We start from the raw sequence: 24215 nt of genomic DNA, 5'->3' as shown, positions 1-24215 counted from the left end.
ACATGTCTGGGAAAAAACATTTCTTAATTATTATTTAAAAGCTAGTAGGTTTTTTAAAATATATTGCATATTACCTAGGTTAACCTTCTCTTGCACACTTCTCTGACAAGTGGAATGCTGAATTGGATGTGAACTGTGCCAAAATAAAAAAAAAATAAATAAAAGTGCCTTTGATGCTAGTAAAAAGCTGGTTGTTTTTAATATAGTCGTGACTGCAGGCTGAAAAAAAAAATCTCAGAAATGGCATTTCAAGTACTGATAACCTGCCATACCTAGAGAGTCTTTAAATATAAATTACTGAATATATAATATGGGTTTTCCAAATACTGAGAAATAAGTAGTGCTGAAAACCAGGTGCTAATCTTACGTACTTATATATGAATGTTTTGTTGGTTTTTTTTGTTTTTTTTTTTTACTGTTAACACTTAAACTAAAGGAGTTTTTATTCCATATGTCAATAGTTAAAAGGTTAGTTCAAGTTTAATTTTTTTGTTGTTGACCAGAGCTGCGTTCGTAGCACATAGAAAAGTATGTCTTTTGTATTTTTAAATACTGGTTTTCAGCTGTAAAATTGAGTAAACTTTTTTAATAGAATGCTTGGGTAAACCCTGTTTTTGCCGTCCCTGTTCTCCAGAAAACAGGAGTGAACCATACAGATAGGATCATAACTGTAAATTGAGTCATTTACAAATTGAGTGAAATGTTAACAATTGATACTAGTATCCCCAGGATTGTTTTGGTTTTTTCCCAGGATATAGTTTAAATGGGAAAAGATTGACAAGTTTTCTGTAAAAGGCCTGATGGGAAAGATCCCATTTTATCTTCAATCAGCTTATCTTGCCCATCTGTTTCATTTTCTGCCAGGTCAGTTAAATGCTCTGCCTTGCTGCAGGAGTGAGTGCTGGAGTCAGCCTAGGAGTTGGTTGGAAGTAGAGGGTGAAGCAGGGTCGTTAACTTGTGACAGTAGTGTAGACACAGCAGATCCCAGTGGCCCTGGTGCCACACAACATCTTGAAATGGCTAAGACTTGACTGTTGCAGAGAAATGTGGTGATTCGTGTTTTTAAAATAGTTGCCACCACTTCAAAATTAGACTACAGTCTAGAAATAAGAAAATCTAGCAGAGTTAATTAGATTCTCTTAAGAGACAGGTGAATTTGTACATGCTTCTGAGACTTATATGTGGTCATAAAAAGTTCTCTCAAGCATCCAAACAAATACTGTGCTATGTGACTAGCAGAAAAATCTCTGGAACCTTTAGACAGAAGCCATATTTATGAAGTGCCAGTCAGCACCTCCTTTTGTTTCACTTGCTAGCTTTTTGAGCTGAGCTGCTGTGTTTCAAGTCTTTAACTGAGTTCATCCGCTGCTACTAGCAAACACTTTCCTTGTTGTAGATCGTCTTCTTCTGCCTTTGAAGCTTATAATACCCTTTTTGCATTTGTTCACATTGTAACTGGTTTTCTGGCTTATGCTTAAGTTATCCTTAGTAGTGGTTAGTAATGTGTGTTTTCTGTTCTCATTGTTTGGAAGGAATTGAAGTGACACTCCTGTTCTTATTTTAATCATCCTTTGTCTGGTGGCACACTTCATATGGTAACAGAGGTGTAATCTAGAACTTGTAACCCATTTTTTAAGTTTCTTTGTTTTAGTATAGGATTATTGAAGAATTTCTGTGTACTTATCAGTGAGTGGAGGGTTGATGTTGGTATTTGCAGTGTTAGGTAGATTTTGGTCTAGGTGGTATGTATGTTTAAACTTTGATAGATTGTTGTTGAGGATTTTGTAGCCATTTGGTTAGCTCCAGCCTGAGAGCCAGGCCAGGGAGCCAAGAGCCTCTTCCCAGACCTCTGCTTTCAAATACAGAGCAGCAGCAAAAGCAGAGAAAAATAAGTCATATACAGGAATTTCTGCAAAACCTCCCTAAAATGTTGAACTGAAATCAGCTCAGAAATCTGAGAATAGTCACAACACACAAACTTCATGAAAAGGTGCTTTATTTGTCAGTCAGGAGTGATCAGGTTTTAAGAGCAATGTATTTAGTGAATTGTCTATATTTTCTGACTTGTTACAAAGTTCTGATAGTTCAGACCTTAAAAATGATGGGAACAGTGAGGAACTTGAGGAATGATTCTCCACTTGGGATGCTGTCTAAAATGGCGTTTATGAAGAAGTAAGTGGGCATACCTCAAGAAAAAACATTCCTGTATCTGTTCCACTTGTAATGCATTAGCTAAAGGATTGTTCCATTGTATTCTGTGTTCATAAGTGTTGCTTCAGTCATGGTGTAAAACAGAAGCAGTACTGGTTAGAAATATGTATTATTCTAAAAGTGATAGCATCAGGACATGTTCAGTGTTAGTGACAAGAGTATCAGAATTAGCTGCCCATTCACTGTGCAGCAAGAACAGGATCTGTGCCTGCATAAGCCTCAGTTAAATAATGGTGGTTGATACTGATTAGACAGGGCTTGCTTTGCGGGTGGAATTTGATAGACAGTTTTTAAACACGTACTCCACCCAGTTAGTAGCTCTTTTTGAATAAAAGCTTTCAGAGTTCCTTGCCAACATGTTGGGACTCATACTTCAAAAATTTGAGCGGAAAGTTAATAATTTTTTGTTGGTGTATCTTAATTCATGAAGTCAAGAGCATGAAAATGAAAATAATTCACTTTGTTTCCTTTGCATGGATTGCACCACTGGTTTACAATTAGAGGTTAGAGTTGGATTATAAAGGGTAAATTCTCATCAGTGCTTTGGAATTGTTGATAGTAGAGTATTAGGGTACATCAGAATAGTAAGAGATGCTGGATCAAAGAAGTCATTGTAATAAGCATGTTACTATGCTAAGCATTGTTGATGCGTAAGCGTTCTGCTGGTTTGTGATTAAAATATACTGAACAGGAATGACATTGTGGTGGCTTGTTAATAGTTTATAGACTTGGGAGTTCAAAGTGAATTGTGTAGTACAACTGCACATTGCAAGCTTAACCTCTGGATGTTCCTTAAGCAGCAGTATGCACTGGTCTTGAATATCGATGATAATTTTGTAGTCAGTATGTTTTATACAAAAGAGAAAACTTAGTTTAGAAAGTTTTCATTACTGCCATAATCTCTTGAATATTTTTGTATCTTGTACACAGTTTTCTTATGCCTGTAAAGGATATGAAATGTGCAAGTATAGAAGTTTCTTTGGTATTTTGTGCTTTTTTTATTTCCAGTTCTGTTTCAGAGTTCTCCATTTACTTGGAAAGTAATCACTTAGAGAAATGTGGTTTGGGATGGGTACTTTAAGTGAAATTAAAGATGATGCTTCTTGAGGAAAATTGAATTTATCTTTCCTCCATATAAATTTTATCAACCAATTTGATTCTTCTGTTAGTGGAAAAAATCTAATTGGAAACACAAGGATGGCTTACAGTAATAGATGTTGGCTCCTGTAATGCCCTGGTAAATTACTTTAATTTCTTTAATGAGCATGAGTCTTAAAGATCAAGTATTTGAATATTCTGCTATTCTTCAGAGACAGGGTTAAATAAACTGCTATTCTGAGCTAATTTAATTATTTACCTATTAAAATAGAATTTGTAGTAAGGTCTGAGATATCAGTGGTAGTGTCCTCTTTATAAATGTTCAAGAATACATCTAAAACTTAGATGGCTGCAGTTACTTGTTGCCCGTGTGTATTGCTTTCTTATTACAGAATATATAAAGCTTTTTTTTGACACTCATTATTTAGATTTAGCATTCACTTGTTTGTTTGACCTTATGAAGAGAGTTTCACAAGCAGGAGTAGCATCTTGGTTACCTGCTGTACTACAGAAGTCCTTGGCTTAAGAACACATCTGTTTGTATTTTAGTTCTTAGAAGGCATCTGCATAAATCTCATTACCTGTAGGCAGAATGTCAGGTGCATAGAGGATCCACAGATTTTATTCTTCCCTCACCTCTGGCAACCCACCTAGATCCCAGGCCATCACCCACTCAGGATGATTCATCTGTAGGTCAGCAGCACTATAAATCTGTCTTTGCAGAAGAAGTATGCACTGTTTAGGAATATTTGAGCTCACAAAATTAATGAAAAAATAAAAAAAAGCATTTTCTTCTGAGGCTATCAGACTTGCAAATGAGCTGCCAGAGAGACCAAAAAGTCAATCACTGTTAGAATGTGGTATATGACACCTTTTCTTTTTGATGAACTGTTTCCTTCTGAAACAGCATACATTTTTTTTAAAAATGCAAATGTATAAAATTGCTTTTTGTAGAAAAGAAAATGTAAATACCCCAGTCGTATTTGTAAGGGAACCTTTCTAAAAGTTTTTAGAATGCTTGAATAAAGGCACAGTGCAGAAAGAATAGAGGTTTAAAATACAAATACAAATGTGTAAAGTATTCTTGAGGCTGTTGTTGATCAGTTTCTGCCACTTATTTTTGTTTTTCCTGTGCTGTCTTCCTCGGGTAATTGGGATTCTCATGCTACCCACTTGGATGAAAAAAGACTGTATTTCAACTGTAGTATCAGTACCTAGTTGTGGTAGAGGTGTGAAAAAACTTATTTGGAGGTAATGTCTGTGAAAATAAGATTTGCCAATTTTACCTAAGGAAACTGAGTCTTTCAGCAATTTTCTGGTCTTGGTAACTCCTCGACTCCTGATAGTTAGTGCTATTTGGCCATCAGCTGTGGGTTTTTTTAAAATACTTTTCTTTATTTTGTTGATGTGTTTTTATGTAGAAGAATCTTTACAGTCAACATGTATTTCTAGATGCTGTGTTAAAATTGCTGGCAGAGTCTATTATTCTATACAAACTGAACAATCTGGCCCCTTGTTTTATTTATAAAGGTTCAATGTATCTTTGCCTGCCTACATCAATCTGCAAGGGAGTGTCAGAAAGGCCCCGCATTCGCCGAGCCGTGAGTTATCAATAACTTTTCAGATGTGTTAATGAATGTGGAACAAACGCAGTTATGTGTTTAAAAAAATAAAAGATCCACCTCCTAAAAAGGAAAAAAAAAACCAAAAAAACAACAACAAAAAGAAGAGCAAAACTCTTTACTGCAGTAGCAGGCATGATTATATAGGGATTACTCTAAATTTTTAGTAGTGTAAGTATAACCAAGCAGTAAGGTTGCCCTCTAGAAAACCTATTGTTGAACTGCTTTGAAGCTCTTTGGTGTGTGGGCTACAGGTTTTTCCTGTTGTGTCCCGCAGGCAAATTAAGCATGTGTTGTTTATGAAAGCTTTTGTTTACTTAATAATCTGAAACATGGCCCATCTGAAAATGTTATATATTAGCATCCTGTACATAGAACAGATATTTAAAAATCTGATTACATAATAGTAAGAAAGGTTTGAATAAAAAGATACGGGGTTTTTATTCCTTTCTATTGTAGTTAACCTCATTAATGAATATGGCTTCTTGAAGTTTTGAGTTTCAAATCATGAAGCCATAAACAAACCTTTAATAATTGCAAAATGTATCTATACTCTTCAAAATATTTGATGAAATGGAGGAGGCTGCTATCTGAGCTCATTGTATGTCACTTTTTCTCCCAGCAGCCCTTCTTGCTTCAGTAATTCACCAGTAGGTTTTCAAAGATAAGAGATCATATCAAATTATGTTAAAAAAAAAAAAAAAGGCTGCATCCTTCGAGAGATTAAGGTGTTTTATCATGCCTGTGTCTTAACAAGAAGAGAACCATTGCAGTGATCTCTCTTCTGAATTTCAAACAGTGGCAATTATGTTATGACTCAAAGGAAAACATGTTCTGCCCTCATCCCCAGAATATCAGCTGGTTACTTTGTTCTGAAGACTTCAGGTCTTACTCCGAGAAGGGGTTATTTAACCTTGCAATTGGACCTCAGTGTCTGGCCAGGTTGATGCTTCTGTTGATGCAGGAGCTGCAACCTGCCACAATGAAGATATAATTAAGATGTTCCAGCCCAACAAACAGCATGTAGAAGGAAAAAAGAAAAAAGGTTTATCATATGGAGATATGCAAACACCTCTAAAATATTTTGCATATAGGCTATGCCCGTATGTTTGACTGATTTTTTTTTTCAGGTTTGTAAGCATTTAAATCATTCTTCTGCCAACTCTTTATGCTACTCCCATCAGATGTTAAAGGGTGCATTGCATCCAAGAGCAAAATCATAAAATGAGTATCAGGTGGGATTTGGTGAAGACTCAATGTGTATCATTTTGTGTTTACGAGGCTGCTTTGATATGCTAATTCTTGCATAGAAATACGTCACTATTTCATGCAAAGTCTGAACAGAGCATTATATAGCTCATTTAACAAATGCTATTTTATCAAAGTGTTTTTAAGCTAATACTGTCTTTGTGGTTTCAAGCACTTTTCCTGCTGCATTTTTGAAGGGGAAATGTGAGAGGATTTTTAAATAGCATTATAGAGCATTAAAACCCACATTTGTGGTTCTGGTGTTATTTGACAAAAAAGCATAGAGTGTTTTGAGTTCTAGTTTCCATAGACCTTCAGTATTTGACAGGGCACTGTTAACGCTTTGCATGTAACCTGCAGAACACGTCTGACCACCGCGGATTTCTGACCTGGAATGTGCTGATTTCTATATTGCAGGTGACACGACCCGTCAGCGAATCAAATTCAGTGATGACCGAGTGTGCAAGAGCCACCTTCTCAACTGCTGCCCTCATGATGTGCTCTCTGGAACTGTACGTAGCTAAATCTTGTGTTTTATTTACATAAGTGGAGAAATCTAATTATATTTGTTTCTTGTGGTATTCCTTAAATTTCATGGTTTTCAGCGACTATCTAGCACTCTGGTAGTTCAGAGGAACTTTCATAAACAGCTAATTTATGGGTTCTGAAGTTAGTTTTTACAATTCTTCTGTTTTATATGCTAATTATTAGCTAAATTTCATTGTTTACTATAACATGAAAAGCCACAAAACATTACATACCTGAATTGCACTATAGCAAAGTGGCCTTATAGTGGTAGAGTTGCAAGTAGTAGAAAGAAATAAAATACATTGTATGCATAAGTTACGAAGTTACTTTCTTAAAAAAGTGTGTTGTAGTGAGGAAGTATTCCAGGGATGTATTTGTATAGAGAAGTACAGAGATTTTTCTTTTTCTCTCTTCAGAAGCATTTTAATGAAAATAATTGAAAGTTCAAATAATTAAATTTCTAAAAGTTGAGATACCTTCAATATGATATTGACACTTACTATACAATATCCAGTTACTGTGCCATTGTCATAAATTCTAAAGCAATTTTAAAATATCCATTTATGGCATATTAGTTACTTGTTTGACTTGGACTTTTGAGCACTCTGTAGTAGAAGTTCCACTACCTGAGCATGGGAAACAAGGAGCTTTGACACATGCCAGTAGCTTTGTCAGTGTGCCTGTGCTTTACCTAGTGATCCATGTTTAAGGTATCTTATTTTTTGTGAAAGGCAGGTGAGTAATGTTTCATTGATTATTTAATCTAATTTTTGATGATAATAATTAATAATAGAGAGATACAGTAGATGATACACAGAGTCCCACATGCCTACTATTCTTGATGTTGCTAGGGTAGCTTTTTTCACTGATGTGAAACATCAGTGAAATAACATAACATGTGATAACATTTTGTTACCTTTTGGCACTGGGGAAAATAAATACTGCAGAATCTGTCTGAAGCATTATTTGAAATAGTATTGTGTATCAATGTATATATAGTTTTATTTTGAACTGTTTTGTGCATCACTGTCCAAACAAAATGGGGGAAAAGGGAGAAAAATGTGTTTCTTTTCACCCATCTGTTATGTTGGATAGTACTTTGATTGTGTGGTGAGCAAAAGAACTCCTCCTTGGGGGAGATTTGGGACATGCTGGCATGCTATCAAAACATACAAAGGCATTGGTCATAATCTACAAGAAGAAACTAGTCAAAGATTCGTTTGACAGCTTTTCATTGTGGTCCAGTTTCTGTAAACAAAGATTTCTATAACAGCTGTAAGTAAAGAAATGTTTATCTTTAGAGCTATAAAAATCCTAGGTGTTGTGCAGTAGTGCCTCTCACGCTGCAGGTCAGCCATGTAGGCTGGGGCAGCTGGCACAGTTTAAGTCCTCACTGGAAGTTTGCTTCAGCCTCATACCAGATTCTGCTGTGGCTCTTGTAATACAAAATGAGACTGCTTCTTTAGAGAATATAAGTATTTTCTTTCCTTATGCAATTAGTCACTATACCAGAAAATGTATTCCATGGTGTAAATCTAGGAGCATAAAAGCAGTGACTAGTTTAATCCTTTTAGTGGGATTAGTAGAAAGGGGACTCAAAAGAGACAGGCTTTACCTGGGCTGTGTGATGTTCTGTGCTGTTCACTGATCTGCAGGAATGGACCTTCTCTCTTAACAGCAGTTTTTGAAAGGGCAGGAGGCATGGAGTCTAACTGAACAGTTTGTCACTGATTTAGAAAATGATTCTGAAGTTTTCTCCATAGTTTTGATAGGAAGATCTTGATGCATCTTTGCATTCAAGACCTATAGTAACAAAAGTTGAGTGACTTTTTTTTTTTTTTAATTCAAATCCCTGGATGCTCCTGAAAGAGTAAGTTCTCTGGGGACATTTTATGAGGTTAAGTCTCTACAGTGACTAGATTATCAGTAAAATTCTGGGTATGAATTGTCTTTTTTTGTGTCACAAGATGATCTACAGTTCCTAGGCACTGTTTATTACTGTTCCTGTCTGCAAAATGCAGACTTCTATACATCTGTAGTCCACCCACTCTTTCAAAAGCACTCACGGAGGACATTCACAGATAACACAAGACAAAATTACTCATATGAGTAGGCCCTCTTATTTTAGTGTGTTCTTTCCCTTAATGACCAAATTCCCAAAACTGCAAAGGCTTTGATTTCCCTCAGCAATAAAAAACCATGTTACTCAGGTTGCAGTATGTATAGGCAAAGGTAGTGTGTGCATTCTTTTTGTTCAGGGATTTTATTTATGGATATGTTTTTGTGCTACTAAGTTTCTGGGTTTGTGCACCTGGAAATTTCAAGTCAAGTAGCCTGAAGTGTCTCTGTCTAGTGGAGGTGATTTTGTGTTAATGATCTCTTGGACTCCAGTTCACATATGTAAGTCAGTGGTTTAAGAGTTTGCTCATTCATTTTGAGCTGAAAATTTTACAACAAGAAATTAGTGAGACTTTGTAAACCCTGGCAGATGAGACACTGAATAATTTTCTTACAGCTAATGATTTTTGCTTTACAGGGTTGACACTGTTACTTTGACCTCTAATGATTGCCTATGATAAGGCTTGTGGAGTTTCTGGTTGTTTTGGTTTGGGGTGGCTTTTTGGTTGTGGGTGTTTGGGTTTTTTTCTTTACAAAAATGTTTGTCTATCCGCATTATGAGATTGGGGACTGAAGCTGCCTATGTAGGAGTCAGATTACTTCCCCCATAATGGTACAAACCTGTTTAAGCACTGTTCTCTGGATGTAAGTACCGTCTGCAGGTTTTATAAGATGTGCGTGTTTTCTCTATCGTTGTATGTTTCTGAATGAATAGCCAAGTACGAATGAAAATGACAAGGTGGGAAGATCTAAAACTAATACCTTTAATAAGGCTATTATTAAGTAGCAATGCTCTGAATAGTTGTAACCCAATAGCTGTCTTGGAAAATCCCAGCACTTCTGCATTAATGTGGCTTTCTTACCAACCTGATGGTGCTTCCCTGATGAAAAGTTTCACAAATACTGTACTTGGTTTTGCAAGCAATGGTTCAGAAACTCCTATCTGCTCAGTGAATTAACTTTGTAGTCATGTGTATTTGTTGAGAAAAATTACTTCTTGCATTTTATTTGTTACAGATCTGAAAATAGGCTCTATTGGCTCCCGCTGCAGTTAAGCATATCTTTAGATGCTCCTAAATTTATTGCATGCAGCTCTTCAGGACTCTTACTAAAAACACATATTAATCAAGACCTCAGTTTAGCAATATACTTGAATACGTTATTTATTTTAATCTTATGAGGAGTGGAATTCAGCTCCAGATTAAGAAATCTAAATTTAGATTTCAGCTGAGGAGCTGGGTGTTGAAGCTTACACTGAAGTCAGAAGGTATCTAAGCAGTGGAGCCTAGAAAAATATGGAGTTCACGTGCTCATGGGTATCCCTCTCAGAGTGGGCTGAATCCATTTAGGCTCACTGAATATACAATCTGTATTTAAGATTGTATGTAAGAGAAGTTTAGATAGTTCACACACGTGCAGATAGGTGTTAGTAAGGAGTTTTAATCTGTAGTTGGTTTATTTGTCAGTAGTCCCACTGGCTCTGGAGCTATTTATATGCTTAAAGCTTGTGGTTTGGGGTGCGACTGTGATTTTATGTTGTACTTCTAGAAAAAGCATTAGTAGCTGTTAAAAGGCATTGTGTCTGAGGGTATTAGCTTTTCAGTTCAGGACTGATTTAATCATGTGAACTGCTTCAGCTTAGGAAATCAAATTGAATTAGGCTTGCATAAGCTACCTCAATTTGAAGCCTTCAACCCAGAGGTGATGAATTGTAAAGTGCACTGTTGTCCTTGAGTGATCATGTCAGTCTCCTGAAATGTATTCTTCATTTCTTCGGCCAGCACCAGGAAGGTGAACTGGTTGTACCACATTCCATTTTAATGGATTTAATTTATTGAGGTGAAAGGGGGGACGGAGGAGGGGTTGTTAGTTTCTGCATGGTTATTAGCCTCAGTTTTAATATATTTTATAGCCAGGCTATAACAACTACTATGTAAACACTGAAATGTCTCATTTAATAATAAGAAAGACTGCTGCTAGTTTTCCTAGTGAAGATTTATTCTAAGAAGTTGAAGTCTTTAGAAGTGAGAGTGTGGTTACATGGAGAAAAGTATTTTAAAAAGTATTATACTTTCAGAAGATACCTAGAATTCAGTGGTTACTACAGCTTTAATTTCTGCATCTTTTTTGCTCAGCATTTCTTTCCTACTAGTGAAGTCCTACAAAACTTAACTGTTAGTGGAGTCAGAGAACTTAAATCCCCTTCTAAATATGTGTTGCTTACAAGAAAGGATGGGCTTTATCACAAGCCTAGAAATCTGTTCAAAATATAATTGGTAGTGCAGATGAAGAATGAGTTCCATAAGGAAGATTTCAGCAAAGAGTCTGTCTCCATCTTCTTTTTATCAGTAGGAAGTGTTCTCATACAGACCCTAGTAGTGCCTTGACAATTTGGTAAAGGAAGAGGTCTGGTTCCTCCAATATCAATTCTTCAGTGATGTCAGATTTTTCTGAGCAAACAAACAAAAAAATTCTTCTGTTGCTGGATGTGAGCTGCTTTGTTATCTTTATTTTTGAAAAGGAATATCTACATAAGCACTGCCCAGAGTATCTTCTTTCAAAAACCTGTCAAAGATACCCACTGTTTTTAGAAGTATTTAATAATTTGTGCTACTGTGTCACACTTGGCTCAATGGCAGCCCTTTTTGTTTTAAGGTCCTTTAGATTTTCTGTATTCTTTCTGTAGTCTGTATAGAGTATATTCAGTAATCAAATTTCTGATGTTAGAGGAACTTGTAGCAGTTGTAAAAGTGCCAAAATGAGAATTTTGTAGGTAGGTAGCTCAAGAACTTTAAAAAAAAAGGGGGATAAACCCCACCTTAATTTCATGTTCCAGAAATAGCATTACATCGGAGTTTAGTTTCCTATTCAATTATTTGACGGCTATTCAGAGTGCACATTTATTTTGCATATAAACTCTACGGATTCTCTATTCCCAGATCCTCGGCTACTTCTTCCTTGTCAACTCATACTTAATTCATGTGATTTTTATTTTTTTTTTAACCTGGTTTGATTGAAGCATCACTATGCAAACAAAATGCATGTAATCCATATTTCTTTATTATACCAAAGGCATTCTATCTATTTTTTGGATGGGATGACAAAAATTGTTACTAAATCATTTCAATACAAAGTTTTTTGGGATGAAAGACCAATTTTCTAAACCGCAGCTCTGAGAAATCAAGTAGCTTTAATTGCTTATCTAACACTGAGAATTGAAAAAGTATTGCAGAAAATGGTCAGCAAATACTAGAAGGCACTAGTTTCTTAAGCAGAACTCAACTCCTGATACCCTGCTTTGTTACCTAGACTAATCTTCACCAAATACTTATATTTGCAATAAAGAGTCTCCAAGGTTTTAATCTCGGTAAAAGTGCAGAAAGTAAAAGTGCAAAAAGACCCAAAGCATGGCTTAGCTTACTCAATGAACTTTAGTTCTGTTCAGCTTGGGAACTTGGACATTTTCACCTTTCTTTATTTGTGTTGTTAATCTGCACTGTAAATCACTTTTAAGTAGTGTGAGTCTGTCTGAATGTCAGTGTACTGACAGTAAAAAACAGTGTAAGTTTGTTCCTTTTCAGCCTTCCATTAACTTGGTGTCTGAGCACGAGTCTCTCTCTTAGCCATCTTCTGTTTCACATGGGATGGATCTTTAAATGGCAGACTACCAATACTTGTTCTTTGCGTTTGGGGGGAGGGCATGTCTTGGCACCAAATTGCAAGGTGGACTTGTGGAAAAGGAAAACAATGTGTCTTCATGTATCTTCTGTCTACTTTCATCTGCTGTCCATCTACTTTGCAGCTACCCATACAAGCCAAATTATACTACAAGCTGCTCTGTGCACATTTAGGTTCTTGGCCATCAAGATCCAGCACAGACTTTTGACAGGAATGAATCATGCCCAAGATGAGTTGTCTTTGCCTGATGTTGCATAACTTACACCAGCAGAAGTGCTTTTTAGCCTGTTTTTGCGTTTAATATGCAAACTTATTTAAGAGTTTTAAATGTGGTGTTTTTTTTATATCTATCTACATTAGGGTTTGCTAATGGAACTTTTATCAAAGACATTTCATGGTAATATTTCTGTGAAGGCTTTCGAAGGATTACCCAGGACTAGTATAGGCTGTGTTAAGGGGTGGTTCCAGCAATGGAATTAATGGAATTAATTTCTTCAACAGTCAAAACTAATGATAAAGAATCCTATTCTTTTGTACCTGCTTGTTCTTGCTCCTGTTATGCCACGTGAGTATTTATCGGGCTGCCCTCTTAGGTCAAAGGGGGAAATGGGAGGCAAAATTCTTTCTGTTGTGATTGAGGCATCTAGCAGAAAGGAGTCCTCTACAACATACTCCTTGTCCCCCAAAATTTCCACTGACATTACTGAAGGTTTTCAACAGCTTTTGAATTTGCCATCTTGATATTGGAAGAGACCACAGCTTCTTAAGTCCACTACTCTGTTGTCCCCTATTTTATATTGTCAGCACATTGTTTGTATGGCTGCCCATCAGATTGATCAAAAGTACGCTGCTGGAAAATTTGCCTCTGTGTGTGATTTCCTAAGATACTTTTTAGCCAGTCACTACCCAGACTTTGTTCAACAGCACAGGCAGATGTGCCAGCATGGAGTGGCACAGCACAGGGATAAGGGAAGGACTGAATGTTTCTCAGTAGTAATGCAGGCTCGGACTAATTACCATCCTTTTGGGCTTTGGATTTACAATTCCCAGTAAGAGGCAAAGAAATCAGAAAATGTACTGTTTTCTGGAGGTTAAATCCAACCAAATAGAGAGGAAAAACATAAAACCCATATAAAGTGAATAGCATGTCATGGTAGTGTTACGTGAATTCTAGGGGTTTTTAGTGTGTGATGGAATTTCATTTCATGCATTTATTCAAACTGTATGCAGATTGCATCTTAAAATAGTGGGGGGGTCTTGTGCTGTGGTGGATGTGTTCAGGATTTTTGTCACTGTATTCAGACCTATTGAAGTGTGTCACTGTCCTTATCTATGCATTTATAATGTAAGTGCCTCACTTGAAACAGAATTGGCCTTGAATTCTACAGTTTTAGCCTTAAAGACCTTATTCAATACAAGAGCTGAATCAGCATAAAGTCAATCTTTTCACAGCTTTAGGATAATTTTCAAGTGTCTAAATTTCAGATAATTTTTAAAAGTTCTTTCACAGTGCACTCCCTGTATTGAAGTACTTTCCTGAAAAAATGCTTCAGTTTAACTAATGTCAGCATGGCCTGGAAAGAGACATCTATAAAACATTGCTCAGTTTCAAGGTCCTTGTTGATTTACAAGAGTTAACAAAATTGCCGAGGTCCTGTATAGTTGCAAAAGGAAAAGCTAATCTTTTCCTTTATCATTGCAGTCACATGTTCCCTTTTGCAATCAAATGTTTTCCGGAAAACAGATTTATGGTGGCTGAAGGGTCTTTAAAGAATTGCAGTTTATATAAGACCTTTTCGAGTTCAGAATCCTTTATTTTACTCTTATGGGTTTTTTTCTCTACCTGCAACTTTTGTATAAAATAAACCAAAAGCTTCCATAAAAATTACTTTAATGGTTTCACTGGGAGTCTAAGTAAAAATTTGAAAAGACTAAAATAATTGGGGTTTGTTTATTTTACAATACTTATGAGGCTTGGATTGTTTACTTAAATGCAAGTATTTTATTTGTTAAAAACAAGCAAACAAAAACCCAACAAAACCCTCACTCATTTAGCTTGCAGCCCATTTTGAGTTGACATTCACCTTCTATTTACAAAACTCACAATGCAAGTTATTAAGTATTTTAGGTTTAGGTTTAAAATTGTTATTTAACTACAGCAGTAACAACTTTTTCCATCAGAGTTCAATTTTCATCATGTGCTTTCAGTGTTAAGAAGGGATTAATTCTCCTTAATATTAAGTGAGCAGTGCCAAGAGCAGACTTAACTGAAACTGTGCTGGTTTTACGTGCTGTAAATAACAATCATTTCCAATGATTGTACATCAGCCTGTGCTTTTGCAGAGAGGCTGCTTTGGGTTTATTCAATTTTGTTTCCATGAAAGATTGGTTGGGGGGCGTGGTCTAGGTTTTTTGTTTGGGGGTTTTTGGTGGGATTTATGAGAGGAGTTTTTTAATTTGTTTTTTGTCTAGTGCATGTTGCTCTTGGTCACCAGACTTAACATGAATAAAGTGAATTAGAATTTCTTATGCTGTCTCCTATGCAAAATTCAATTTAAAAAAGGTAATTGTTACCCAAAAAGATTCTGGGCAGTTTCCTCAGTGGCATTGTATGCAAGATAAGTGATGCAGCCTACTTACATTTTATGTTCATTTTTCCTTCCTGACAGTTCTAGAATGGTTTTAGATTACAAGTGAAATATCTGTACTTTTTATTCCCTGGTTCTTGAACATAGTCTAACATTCAGCTCATCTTCCCTCATTTACAAATGTTTCGCAGGGATTTGGTTTTTGATTATCTTACTTTAAATGCTTCAAGAATGTGTTTTAAGCAGCACTTTCTTACAATGGTGCTGTGGTTGTAGCTCTTTCAGGTGATGAATATAACAGAAACACTTTATCATGGAGTGTGCAGACAGGTTCAGGTCAAGAATGTGACCATTTAATTGCTGGTTATTTTCATGGAACTTGGCTCTACTAAACCATTTAAGTTCAATGCATGATGTTCCACTTCAGTCACATTTTTGAACTTCTAGTAAAACAGCATTTTTGCAGGGCATTAATGATACTTTGTTACACAAACTATCATGATATGATAAGCTGTTCATTCTCTCTGCTGTTAGTACATCTTGATTCAGGCATGTCTATCAAAGACCTGGTATCATCTTACAGCTTCGTTAAACTCTAATTATCACAGAGGAGATGACTTGCTTCAGAATATTTGACTGTTAAAGAAAATCATGCTAACCTTATTCCTTGTAGCCCTTCTGAAAATTTAAACCACATTGCTTTTGTCTTTTCAGAGAATGGACCTTGGAGAATGCCTGAAAGTGCATGACCTGGCATTAAGGGCAGACTATGAAATAGCATCCAAAGATCAAGATTTCTTCTTTGAGCTTGATGTATGTATTTTGTCTTAATGGTGGAAAGAAAACATTAGTTTGTGTACTTAGGTGAAGAAATTGAGCAACAGATGTTAAGTTTTGGTACAGACTAAAAGGAAGACTTTTGAAAAGCAATTTTATGAAGAGGCAGAGAAACTCTTGGCACAATTACATGAAAGATAACTTGCCTCTTCATGATTATATGCTAATTTGTGTTGGTAGTCCTCTCTTGGGTAGAACTGTTGACAGCCTCTCAGAGTATGATAAAACCTGAGTGCTGTCTTAGTGTTGTCAAATAGCAAGCTAATGTTAAAGCTGTGTGTGCTTTCAAGAAAGTTTTAAATTCTACACTTAACAAAGGAAGTAATTTGGTATTGGAGAATTGGTAACAAATCATATACTGTACCTCCATACACTGTAGTTTGTTTTGAACTCCCAGTTAGGGAGTTAGTCTTTGCTAGGACAAAAGGGTTTGGGTTTTTTAATTGTTACTTGGAGGGATGGTTCATATAACTACTTAAACCCTGGTGAAAAAAGTTTTACCATTGCATGGACTAGCTGGATGAAGTGATCCTGAATAGCTTTCCAAGAATTTTAATGCTGCTAGAAGTACTCTGCTACTTCTTCATGACTTAAGACAGAACTTTACCTCCAAATTTCTGCAAATACTTGAAGCTAGGACATGTAGACAATAATTCTTTAAATGGTTTGAATGTGTGTGATTAGTCAGCATAAACCAGTAGATTATTGTTTCACTAATGACTAATAAAAACTTGTGAAAGTGAAGCCTTAATAAACTGAGGAAGCCTTACAGCTGATGAAATATTTATATTCTTGACAGCATTCATCCTTGTTCTTACTGTTGTTTTAGGCAATGGACCACCTGCAGTCATTTATTGCAGACTGTGACCGGCGAACAGAAGTGGCTAAGAAAAGACTAGCAGAAACCCAAGAGGAGATCAGTGCTGAAGTTGCAGCTAAAGTAAGCATGTCAGACGAGTTACTGCTGTCTTTTTGGAGGCTGGTTTTTCCAAGGAGCCAGTTTCAAGTTTTGAAAATATATAAAATCTGAGAAGTCATATTGAAGATGGGGGGAAAAGTAATACATGTTCTCTATCCTTCCTAAAAACCTTTAGGGCATAGAAGAGAACAGAGGGAAGAGACCTCCCTGATATTTTTTACCTCAGGAAATTTGACTCTGAATCCGTGCTATAGAAATGTTAGTAGTTCTTACACTTTTTGATCCAAACTTCATCTATAAAGCAAACAAAATAAATGTCCTTTTCTCTGTATGTTTTTTGAATAAAAAAGAAACAAACCTATAATTTTTCTGCCCATATATGCAAATTCTAGGAGGAATGGCTGTACAAATCATTATTTTTCAAGACTGGTGTAGATAACAGTGTGAATTACTTGAAGTTTTCTGAAAAAAATCCTTTTCTGGAATTCTACATTGACTTGGTAACTCAGCGTTTTTCTGTGATTTTTGCAGAGAGGCATTTTCTGTTTCACTTCTAACAGGAGAAGTTCTTGCTGTGTGTTTCTTTTAATTCTGTCCTTCCAATTTTGCATGTCGGAACTCACTCAGTACTACTGATGATGTACTGACTGATGTGCTACTTCAGATGATTCTCCATAATTAAAAGTATTTCCTGTGTTAAGCCTTTCCTTGTCTTTCAAGGCTGAAAGAGTTCACGAATTGAATGAAGAAATTGGGAAACTGTTGGCCAAAGTAGAACAGCTCGGAGCTGATGGGAATGTGGAAGAATCTCAGAAAGTAATGGATGAAGTGGAGAAGGCTCGGGTAAAGAAGAGAGAAGCAGAAGTAAGTTGAGATTGTGTAAGGAGGTGGGCATGGAGAGGTCAGGGTCAAATACTAAATTGTTTGGCCTGTAAGGGAAGACATCTTACCTCTGTGAATTCCTTAGCTAACTGCTACATATAAAACTGAAAAAATTGCTTTGTGGCATCCTGTACAGGTTGAAGTTCCTACCCTAAATAAACTCCTATACCATTAAAATTATACTTCCACAAATGATACATTTATCTTAGTTTGGCTGTATTGGCCAGCTGTATCTGTGGACACTACCTTTGTCGCTGTGATGGTTGCACTGACTTACCTGGTTTGGTCTCACAGCTCTTGCTGTGGCAGCTCTGTTATAACCTCATGCTGTAAAGCTCTGCCATGTTGGATCCATTGTCTTCACTAAAAGAGACTTCATGTCTTGTGTATCAGGAGAGTCAAAATGATCCTTGTAATGTTCAGGTGACAGAACTCACCAAGAACTTTTCCATATGGGATTACATAAAGATACTGAAATTTCTAGAAATCGGTATCTGCAGTTCTTTCAATAGTACCAGAAGGATTGCTGGCAGTCTTGCTGGTCTGTCATCTGAATGTCTTTAGGTAAATTTTGCTCAGATAATGTGTTTAATTAGTATCTAAAATACAGATAGATTTCTCAGAAAACTAACACTGTTTTAAATGGGGTTCAGAATTAAAACTGTTGTCATATTTTCATAATACATCAACACAGTAATTGTAGTGTTAATGTGGATTCATTGTCATACATGAAAAAGTTGATCATCCTTCTGTGTAATATGATTTTAAGGTAGTAATTACCCAAATTATTTTTTTTTCCTAATTTGTAAAACCAGTTATTGAGTTCTTGCTTTTTAAATATGTCCAGTTTTCAAAATAAGGAAACATGCCTTGTATCTTAGTGAGACAGTTGATGTATGAAGAAGGTGAATTAACAAAAGGGTGTTCTGGTGTACATGGCATTTAGTTATTTGTAGTGTATCTTTGGTAAATTGTCATCTTTGTGCTTATGTGCACTTTGAAATAACAGCAAATGTTTTTCTTTTCTAGGAAGTATACAGGAATTCTATGCCTGCATCTAGCTTTCAGCAGCAGAAGTTAAGGGTTTGTGAAGTGTGCTCGGCTTATCTTGGTCTTCATGACAATGACCGACGACTTGCTGATCACTTTGGAGGAAAACTACATTTGGGATTTATTGAAATAAGAGAGAAACTTGAGGAACTCAGGGTAAATCATTCTTATATCTTTTGAGTGTGCTGCTACTTAATTATTTGCCAGGCAGCCTTAATGGAATAATTCTTTCTCTGTGTGTAAATTTTTTTCATATCACTTTAAACTTTTGGATTTAATTAGCCTAAAAACTCTACAAACATTCTAATTTAGCATCAATTACCTCAACAGATTTGTAAGATGACCTCTTTTGCACTGAGGTAGATTAAAACACGCATTCAAAGTAATGCATCTTGGGAACAAAGAACTTGAATTTCCTTGTAAAATGGAGACCTGTATTTTGAATGAACAGCAGCAATATTGAAACACACTTAGCAGTCATAGGAGATAGCCAAATGAACTTTGCTTTTAGCCATATGATTGACTAAAAGTAATAAAGAGACCCTTGAAAATAAAAGAGCAATACGATATATATGTAGTAAGGAGGATGATAACACTTGGAAAAGTTTCCCAAAAAATGTAAAGAAATGCTTGGAACTCAGAACAACCTGCTGTGTGGTGAATGACTAAAATTCAGTTTGTTTATTTTACCTGAGCAAAGATTAGGAAATTACTTTGAATAGAATCCAACAACTCAAGGCTCTAGTTATCCAAAGTGGGAATACCAAATTATGTATATCTTGAAGTCAGAAATAATGGTTATGGGGAGGTTGCATGTTCTCTATAGCTTGAACATTTGAATACAGTTGGAATATTATAACCTATCTTGACCAGAAAATCATATGCTGGAAGAAAGATTTACTGGAATTATATTCTGGGCTTCTAGTTTTCAAGAGGATGGATTTTGAACAGTGATACCATTTATGACATTAATGTACAAATTAGGGAGTTCACAGCTCAATTAAACATTTTAATTGTAGAAATCACTAAAGGTAGTAACTAAATTGGTTGAAGTCCTAAGAGCGGAAATTGCTGCTGCTGGATTTGAATAAATGGACTTGGTTTGTTCTTTAATATTCCAGCTGTCTTGCATGCATACTGTGACTTGCCCTTTGGAGAGCCCAGTTCTTCCTGTTGATGTTGGCAATTTAGGCTCCTAACTATAGCTGGTGTAACTTAAATCTTAGATGCGTAGAACAGATCATGTGTGCTTCCTCTCATCCCTCCATGAAATTATGCAGAGTCACTTGAACAAGAAACCTTGCTTGTAGTTAGATTGCTGATGTTGTACGAGGAAATACAGATATAATTTGACGTAAAGGGTTGAAATAACTAATTATTTACACCATTTGGAACAAAATATGCATGGATAACTATTTCACATTCCCAAAGCATCTATAAATTAATCTTTCAAAGTGCTTTGCTAATAAAGAAAGAAAACAATAACTATCCCCTCCTTCCTCAGAGCTCTCCTCAGAGATCTAATCAAGATGCTGCTGGGGCAATTCCACCTCTCAGAAGAAGGTCTTTACAAAGAGTTGAATTTCTTGCATCATGTCCAGAAGGTGGCAAGACTTGGGTTTGGCCAGATCTCCAGTTGTGAGTTCCACATCTGAGGGCCCTCTACTGAGCGTGCCTTGTCCCCAGTAGTAGTGAGTTCACCGTGGGGGCTATCAGCTGAAGCATCTGCTCTAACTTTGTCCCACAGTCATAATACAGAAACAAGTAGCCTCAAAACTTACGTGTTGGCCCAACCAAGTCCTTTAAGAAACAATTAACTCTCCCAATTCTGATTCCTTTCTGTCTTTTCCCAGGCCAAAATATGATAGGATTGGCATGGAAACTCTCACATTAAAGGCATGACTTACTGTTCTGAAGTCCCCTTTATTAAAAACTTAAATATTTAATTCTGCATATTTCAGGTCTTCGTGTAACACCCACGTGCAGCTCTTCTGCAATAACTTCTGTTTCTTCAAGAAAAAAAATAAACTATATGTACATATACTGAGGAAGAGAGCGGGAATAATATACACAAGGGAAAGGGGATATGCCTGAGGGGAAGAACTGAATGTTAACTATCTAGATTATTTTTATAGCACCTTCATGTGAGATATTTTTTAATACAACTTAATATATTCTTTTGCTTTCAGAGGATTGTGGCTGATAAACAGGAGAAACGAAATCAGGAACGCCTGAAACGTAGAGAGGAGAGGGAAAGAGAAGAAAGGGAGAAACTAAGGAGGTAGGGATCTGTTTGAATTGCATGTACATTATGACCTATTTATGTTGAATAAGAAAACTGATGTAGTTCATACACGTTTCTAAATTTGCAGAATTACAGTAGTTTGCATTCCTTGGAAATCTAGAATGATTGGGATGGAATTTCATTCTAAATCTTAGAACATGGAATTGGTCTCATAGAAAGCCTTTTTAAAAACTACTGATAGTATTGTCTCTACATATTTGAACAAAGGGCCTTTAAGTGACATCATTTTCAGGTGTGTGCCTTGTTTGGAGACCTGACAGATGTGAGCTTAGACACATGTGAGCTCTGTACATCTCTTAGCAATTTTCTTCAGAGATGTTAGAAATTTTCTTTATTTGAAGTAGTTGAGTGTATGATTAAGGAAAGCAGTTCCCTGTTCTTCTGTGAAATAGTAGCTTCCTGGCCTGGTGGGGCTGGAGTGGAATGGAACCTGAGCTGCAGTTCTCTCAATAAATTAAGTTTCTGAGGTTAACAGTGTGAATTTCTGAAATCTGTTGCAGTTTGGTTCTATTTGCCTGTTGGGAAATAAGGCGATACTGACTTTTCAACTGTAAGCTTTTTTTGTGGGGAGGGATGTGAGTTAAAAAGGTGGTTAGATAATCTTCTGGGCTTCTAGTAGATTAGCCTCAAGAATAAATTTTAAAAAATGCAACCAACACGAAACAGTGATGTATTTCCTGATAAATCTGTTACAAAGATGTTGACATCAAATAAAAGGCCTTTAAGTACTTGCTACTAAAAAAAAGAAATGCAAGAACAGGTCAACTAGTCTGGTTTATTATTACTAAATTGCGCTTTATTTGATAGTGAGGTTCTCTTAAGAAAAATTATTATTTTCCATTTATTTCAGGTCCAGATCCCACAGCAAGCATGCCAAAAGGTATATAAATCTGCAGACAAGGAATACCAGCGGTGAAGTTAGCCTTTCACGAGCTGGAACTTTTTAAGTCTGTGTAGCGCTGTTAGTTTAAGATGTCCATCTTTACAAACAAAGCTTTCTGTTACATAGTCATCTCTCTGTGTGTTTGTACACTTATTTATCACCATCCTGCTGAGTTTATACATCTGCATCTATTTTGTGTGGCTGTTACCATGCAGCTTCATGTCCCAAGTAGCACTTAAAACACAGAGAATTGCTTCTTCTTTACAAAAGCTTCTGGCTAATACCTTTCGGTGATAGCCCATGTGTTCTAAATCTCTAAGCACCAGGTTAGCTCATCAGATCACCCATTAATACAATGAGTGTTCTTTCAAATCTGCACAGTTGAAGGTCACCACTGAGGTATGATTGCAAAATGATTTGGGGGGAAAAAATAAAAAAAAAAAACAAATCAGAAAATACCAAATTTGTGTAGTGTTTAGAACCTTCCAGATAAGTTTTGTTGTAGCTATGGGGAACAATATAGTCCGGTTTTTAAAGAACATCATAACACATAGATTCTGGTAGATGATCCCTGTCACTGCATCATTAAGTTCTTCTTTACCTGATAAAGACACTAGTTTAAAATATAAAGTAGATATTTTTTCATATTTTTATTTGCTTTCAGGAGCCTCAGTTGGCTGTGCTGTAACCATACAGTCATGAATAACCTCTAAAATTGTCTGCATTGGTCAAAAAGGAATTTGTAGCCTTTCTAATGTTGCTTTCCCCTGTCTGTTGGCCTGTGAATCAGACACTGCAACGACTTGGAACACTGCAGGCCATTCTCTATACAGATCTGCTTACACATAGCGTGCATCATATTCACAGTATACTGGTGAGAGCAATGTGTGCTGTAAGCCCTCTCTGTTCCTAGATCTAGGTCCCGAGATCGCCGCAGACACCGCTCTCGCTCAGCCTCGCGGGAACGGAAGAGAAGGACTCGCTCCAAATCCCGTGAGAAACGTCACCGCCACAGGTCCCGTTCCACCAGCCGCAGCCGGAGCCGCAGCCATCATAGAAGCAGGCACAGCTCCAGGGAGAGGAGCCGAGAACGCAGCTCCAAAAAGAGGTGAACCCTGCCCTAGAAATAAATGACTTTTCCTAACACACAGTGAGAATTTTCACACTAAATTAAGTTTATGCTTACTTACTTATTTCTTGCTTAGTAATTACTTTGTAATGTCAACACATTTTGAGCCTGTCTCAGATTTCAGTTACAACTTCAGCATATTTATGATTTGACAGACCAGAGTGACTTATTCTCTGTTTTTTTTATTTAATAGTAACAGGGTTATATATGATTTCTGTTTTGGATGAGTGCTACAGAGCATTGTTGTCAAGTTCGTAATACCAGTTTCATGCAGCATAGAAAGTGAAACAGCTGATTTTCATTTGAACCCAGTTATCCTACTGTCAATACATGCAGGTTTTCCTTTGGGCTCTTGTTCACAACACCAGAGCCCATCTGTTGAGAACTGCACCAGATAAATGTAAGTTTAGGTATGCCTGAAAGTAAACTTTTTGCGCTGCATCTGAAGATTGTGCTTTGCAAGGGCCTCTCATGGAATGATTACTGCAGGGGGCAGGCTGGGACTGTTGCTTTTGAATGATTCAGTTGCTTTCTGCTCCTGAGGACTGGCTGGCTTGTTTTACATGAATGAGGTGAGCATAACTTAAAAGAGTTGGGATTGCACAACAAGGTATTTGGTAGGGAGGTCTGCTTCTGTTTCTTGTATAGGTTACTTACTGTGGCATACTTCGAGAGCAGTACAGTGAAAGAGTGCCCACTCTTAAAACATTGAGACTGTTGACCTGCAAGAAAATAAAATGTTTTGAAGTGTCCACACATGCAGGGCTTATAGTTCAAATTATTTCAGGACATAAATCATTGTTACTTCTGCAGGGGACTTGGGCATAAGATACTTGATAAACAGTTGTACTAGCTCCAGGATGAAGCCCTTATTTGGCATGTAGCTTCTCTTCTTCTGGGACATGTAGTTTGTGGAATAGGGTAATGCCTGTAGATCTCTGTTTTTGCAAGTACTAAGTCTTGCAAAACACTACATTTTAGGGAAAGTAATCTTTTCACATGAGCAGCTAACGTGAAAGATCACATCTTTGTGAGCTTACAAAAGGAAATTAGTAGAGGAGCATTTTGCAGACCATAGTTTAGAAGCATGGAGGTGAAGTGGCAGTAACTTTCTGTAAG

General features: G+C 36.6%; 1 protein-coding gene across 4 annotated transcripts in view; it reads left to right on the top strand.

The window, feature by feature from the left end:
- The window catches only part of LOC102110278 (putative RNA-binding protein Luc7-like 2), a 32318-nt gene that overhangs the window by 6318 nt on the left and 1785 nt on the right, over positions 1 to 24215 (top strand). For 2 of the 4 annotated variants that reach the window (XM_088055182.1, XM_005527692.3), the window contains 8 exons: positions 6597 to 6691; positions 15806 to 15904; positions 16758 to 16868; positions 17568 to 17711; positions 18759 to 18935; positions 20969 to 21060; positions 21935 to 21964; positions 22881 to 23075. In XM_088055182.1, the coding sequence (XP_087911308.1) occupies positions 6597 to 6691; positions 15806 to 15904; positions 16758 to 16868; positions 17568 to 17711; positions 18759 to 18935; positions 20969 to 21060; positions 21935 to 21964; positions 22881 to 23075 (943 nt within the window). Of the gene's footprint in view, positions 1 to 4827; positions 4911 to 6596; positions 6692 to 15805; positions 15905 to 16757; positions 16869 to 17567; positions 17712 to 18758; positions 18936 to 20968; positions 21061 to 21934; positions 21965 to 22880; positions 23076 to 24215 lie in introns of those variants that run through there. The other 2 variants (XM_088055181.1, XM_005527693.3) reach the window with 2 other exon arrangements.

The sequence above is a fragment of the Pseudopodoces humilis genome, chromosome 5, assembly GCF_049639895.1.
Source record: "Pseudopodoces humilis isolate 2021_Gansu_Grassland_sample_001 chromosome 5, ASM4963989v1, whole genome shotgun sequence".
NCBI classification, from domain to species: domain Eukaryota; kingdom Metazoa; phylum Chordata; class Aves; order Passeriformes; family Paridae; genus Pseudopodoces; species Pseudopodoces humilis.
This window is presented reverse-complemented; position numbering and strand designations above follow the sequence as displayed.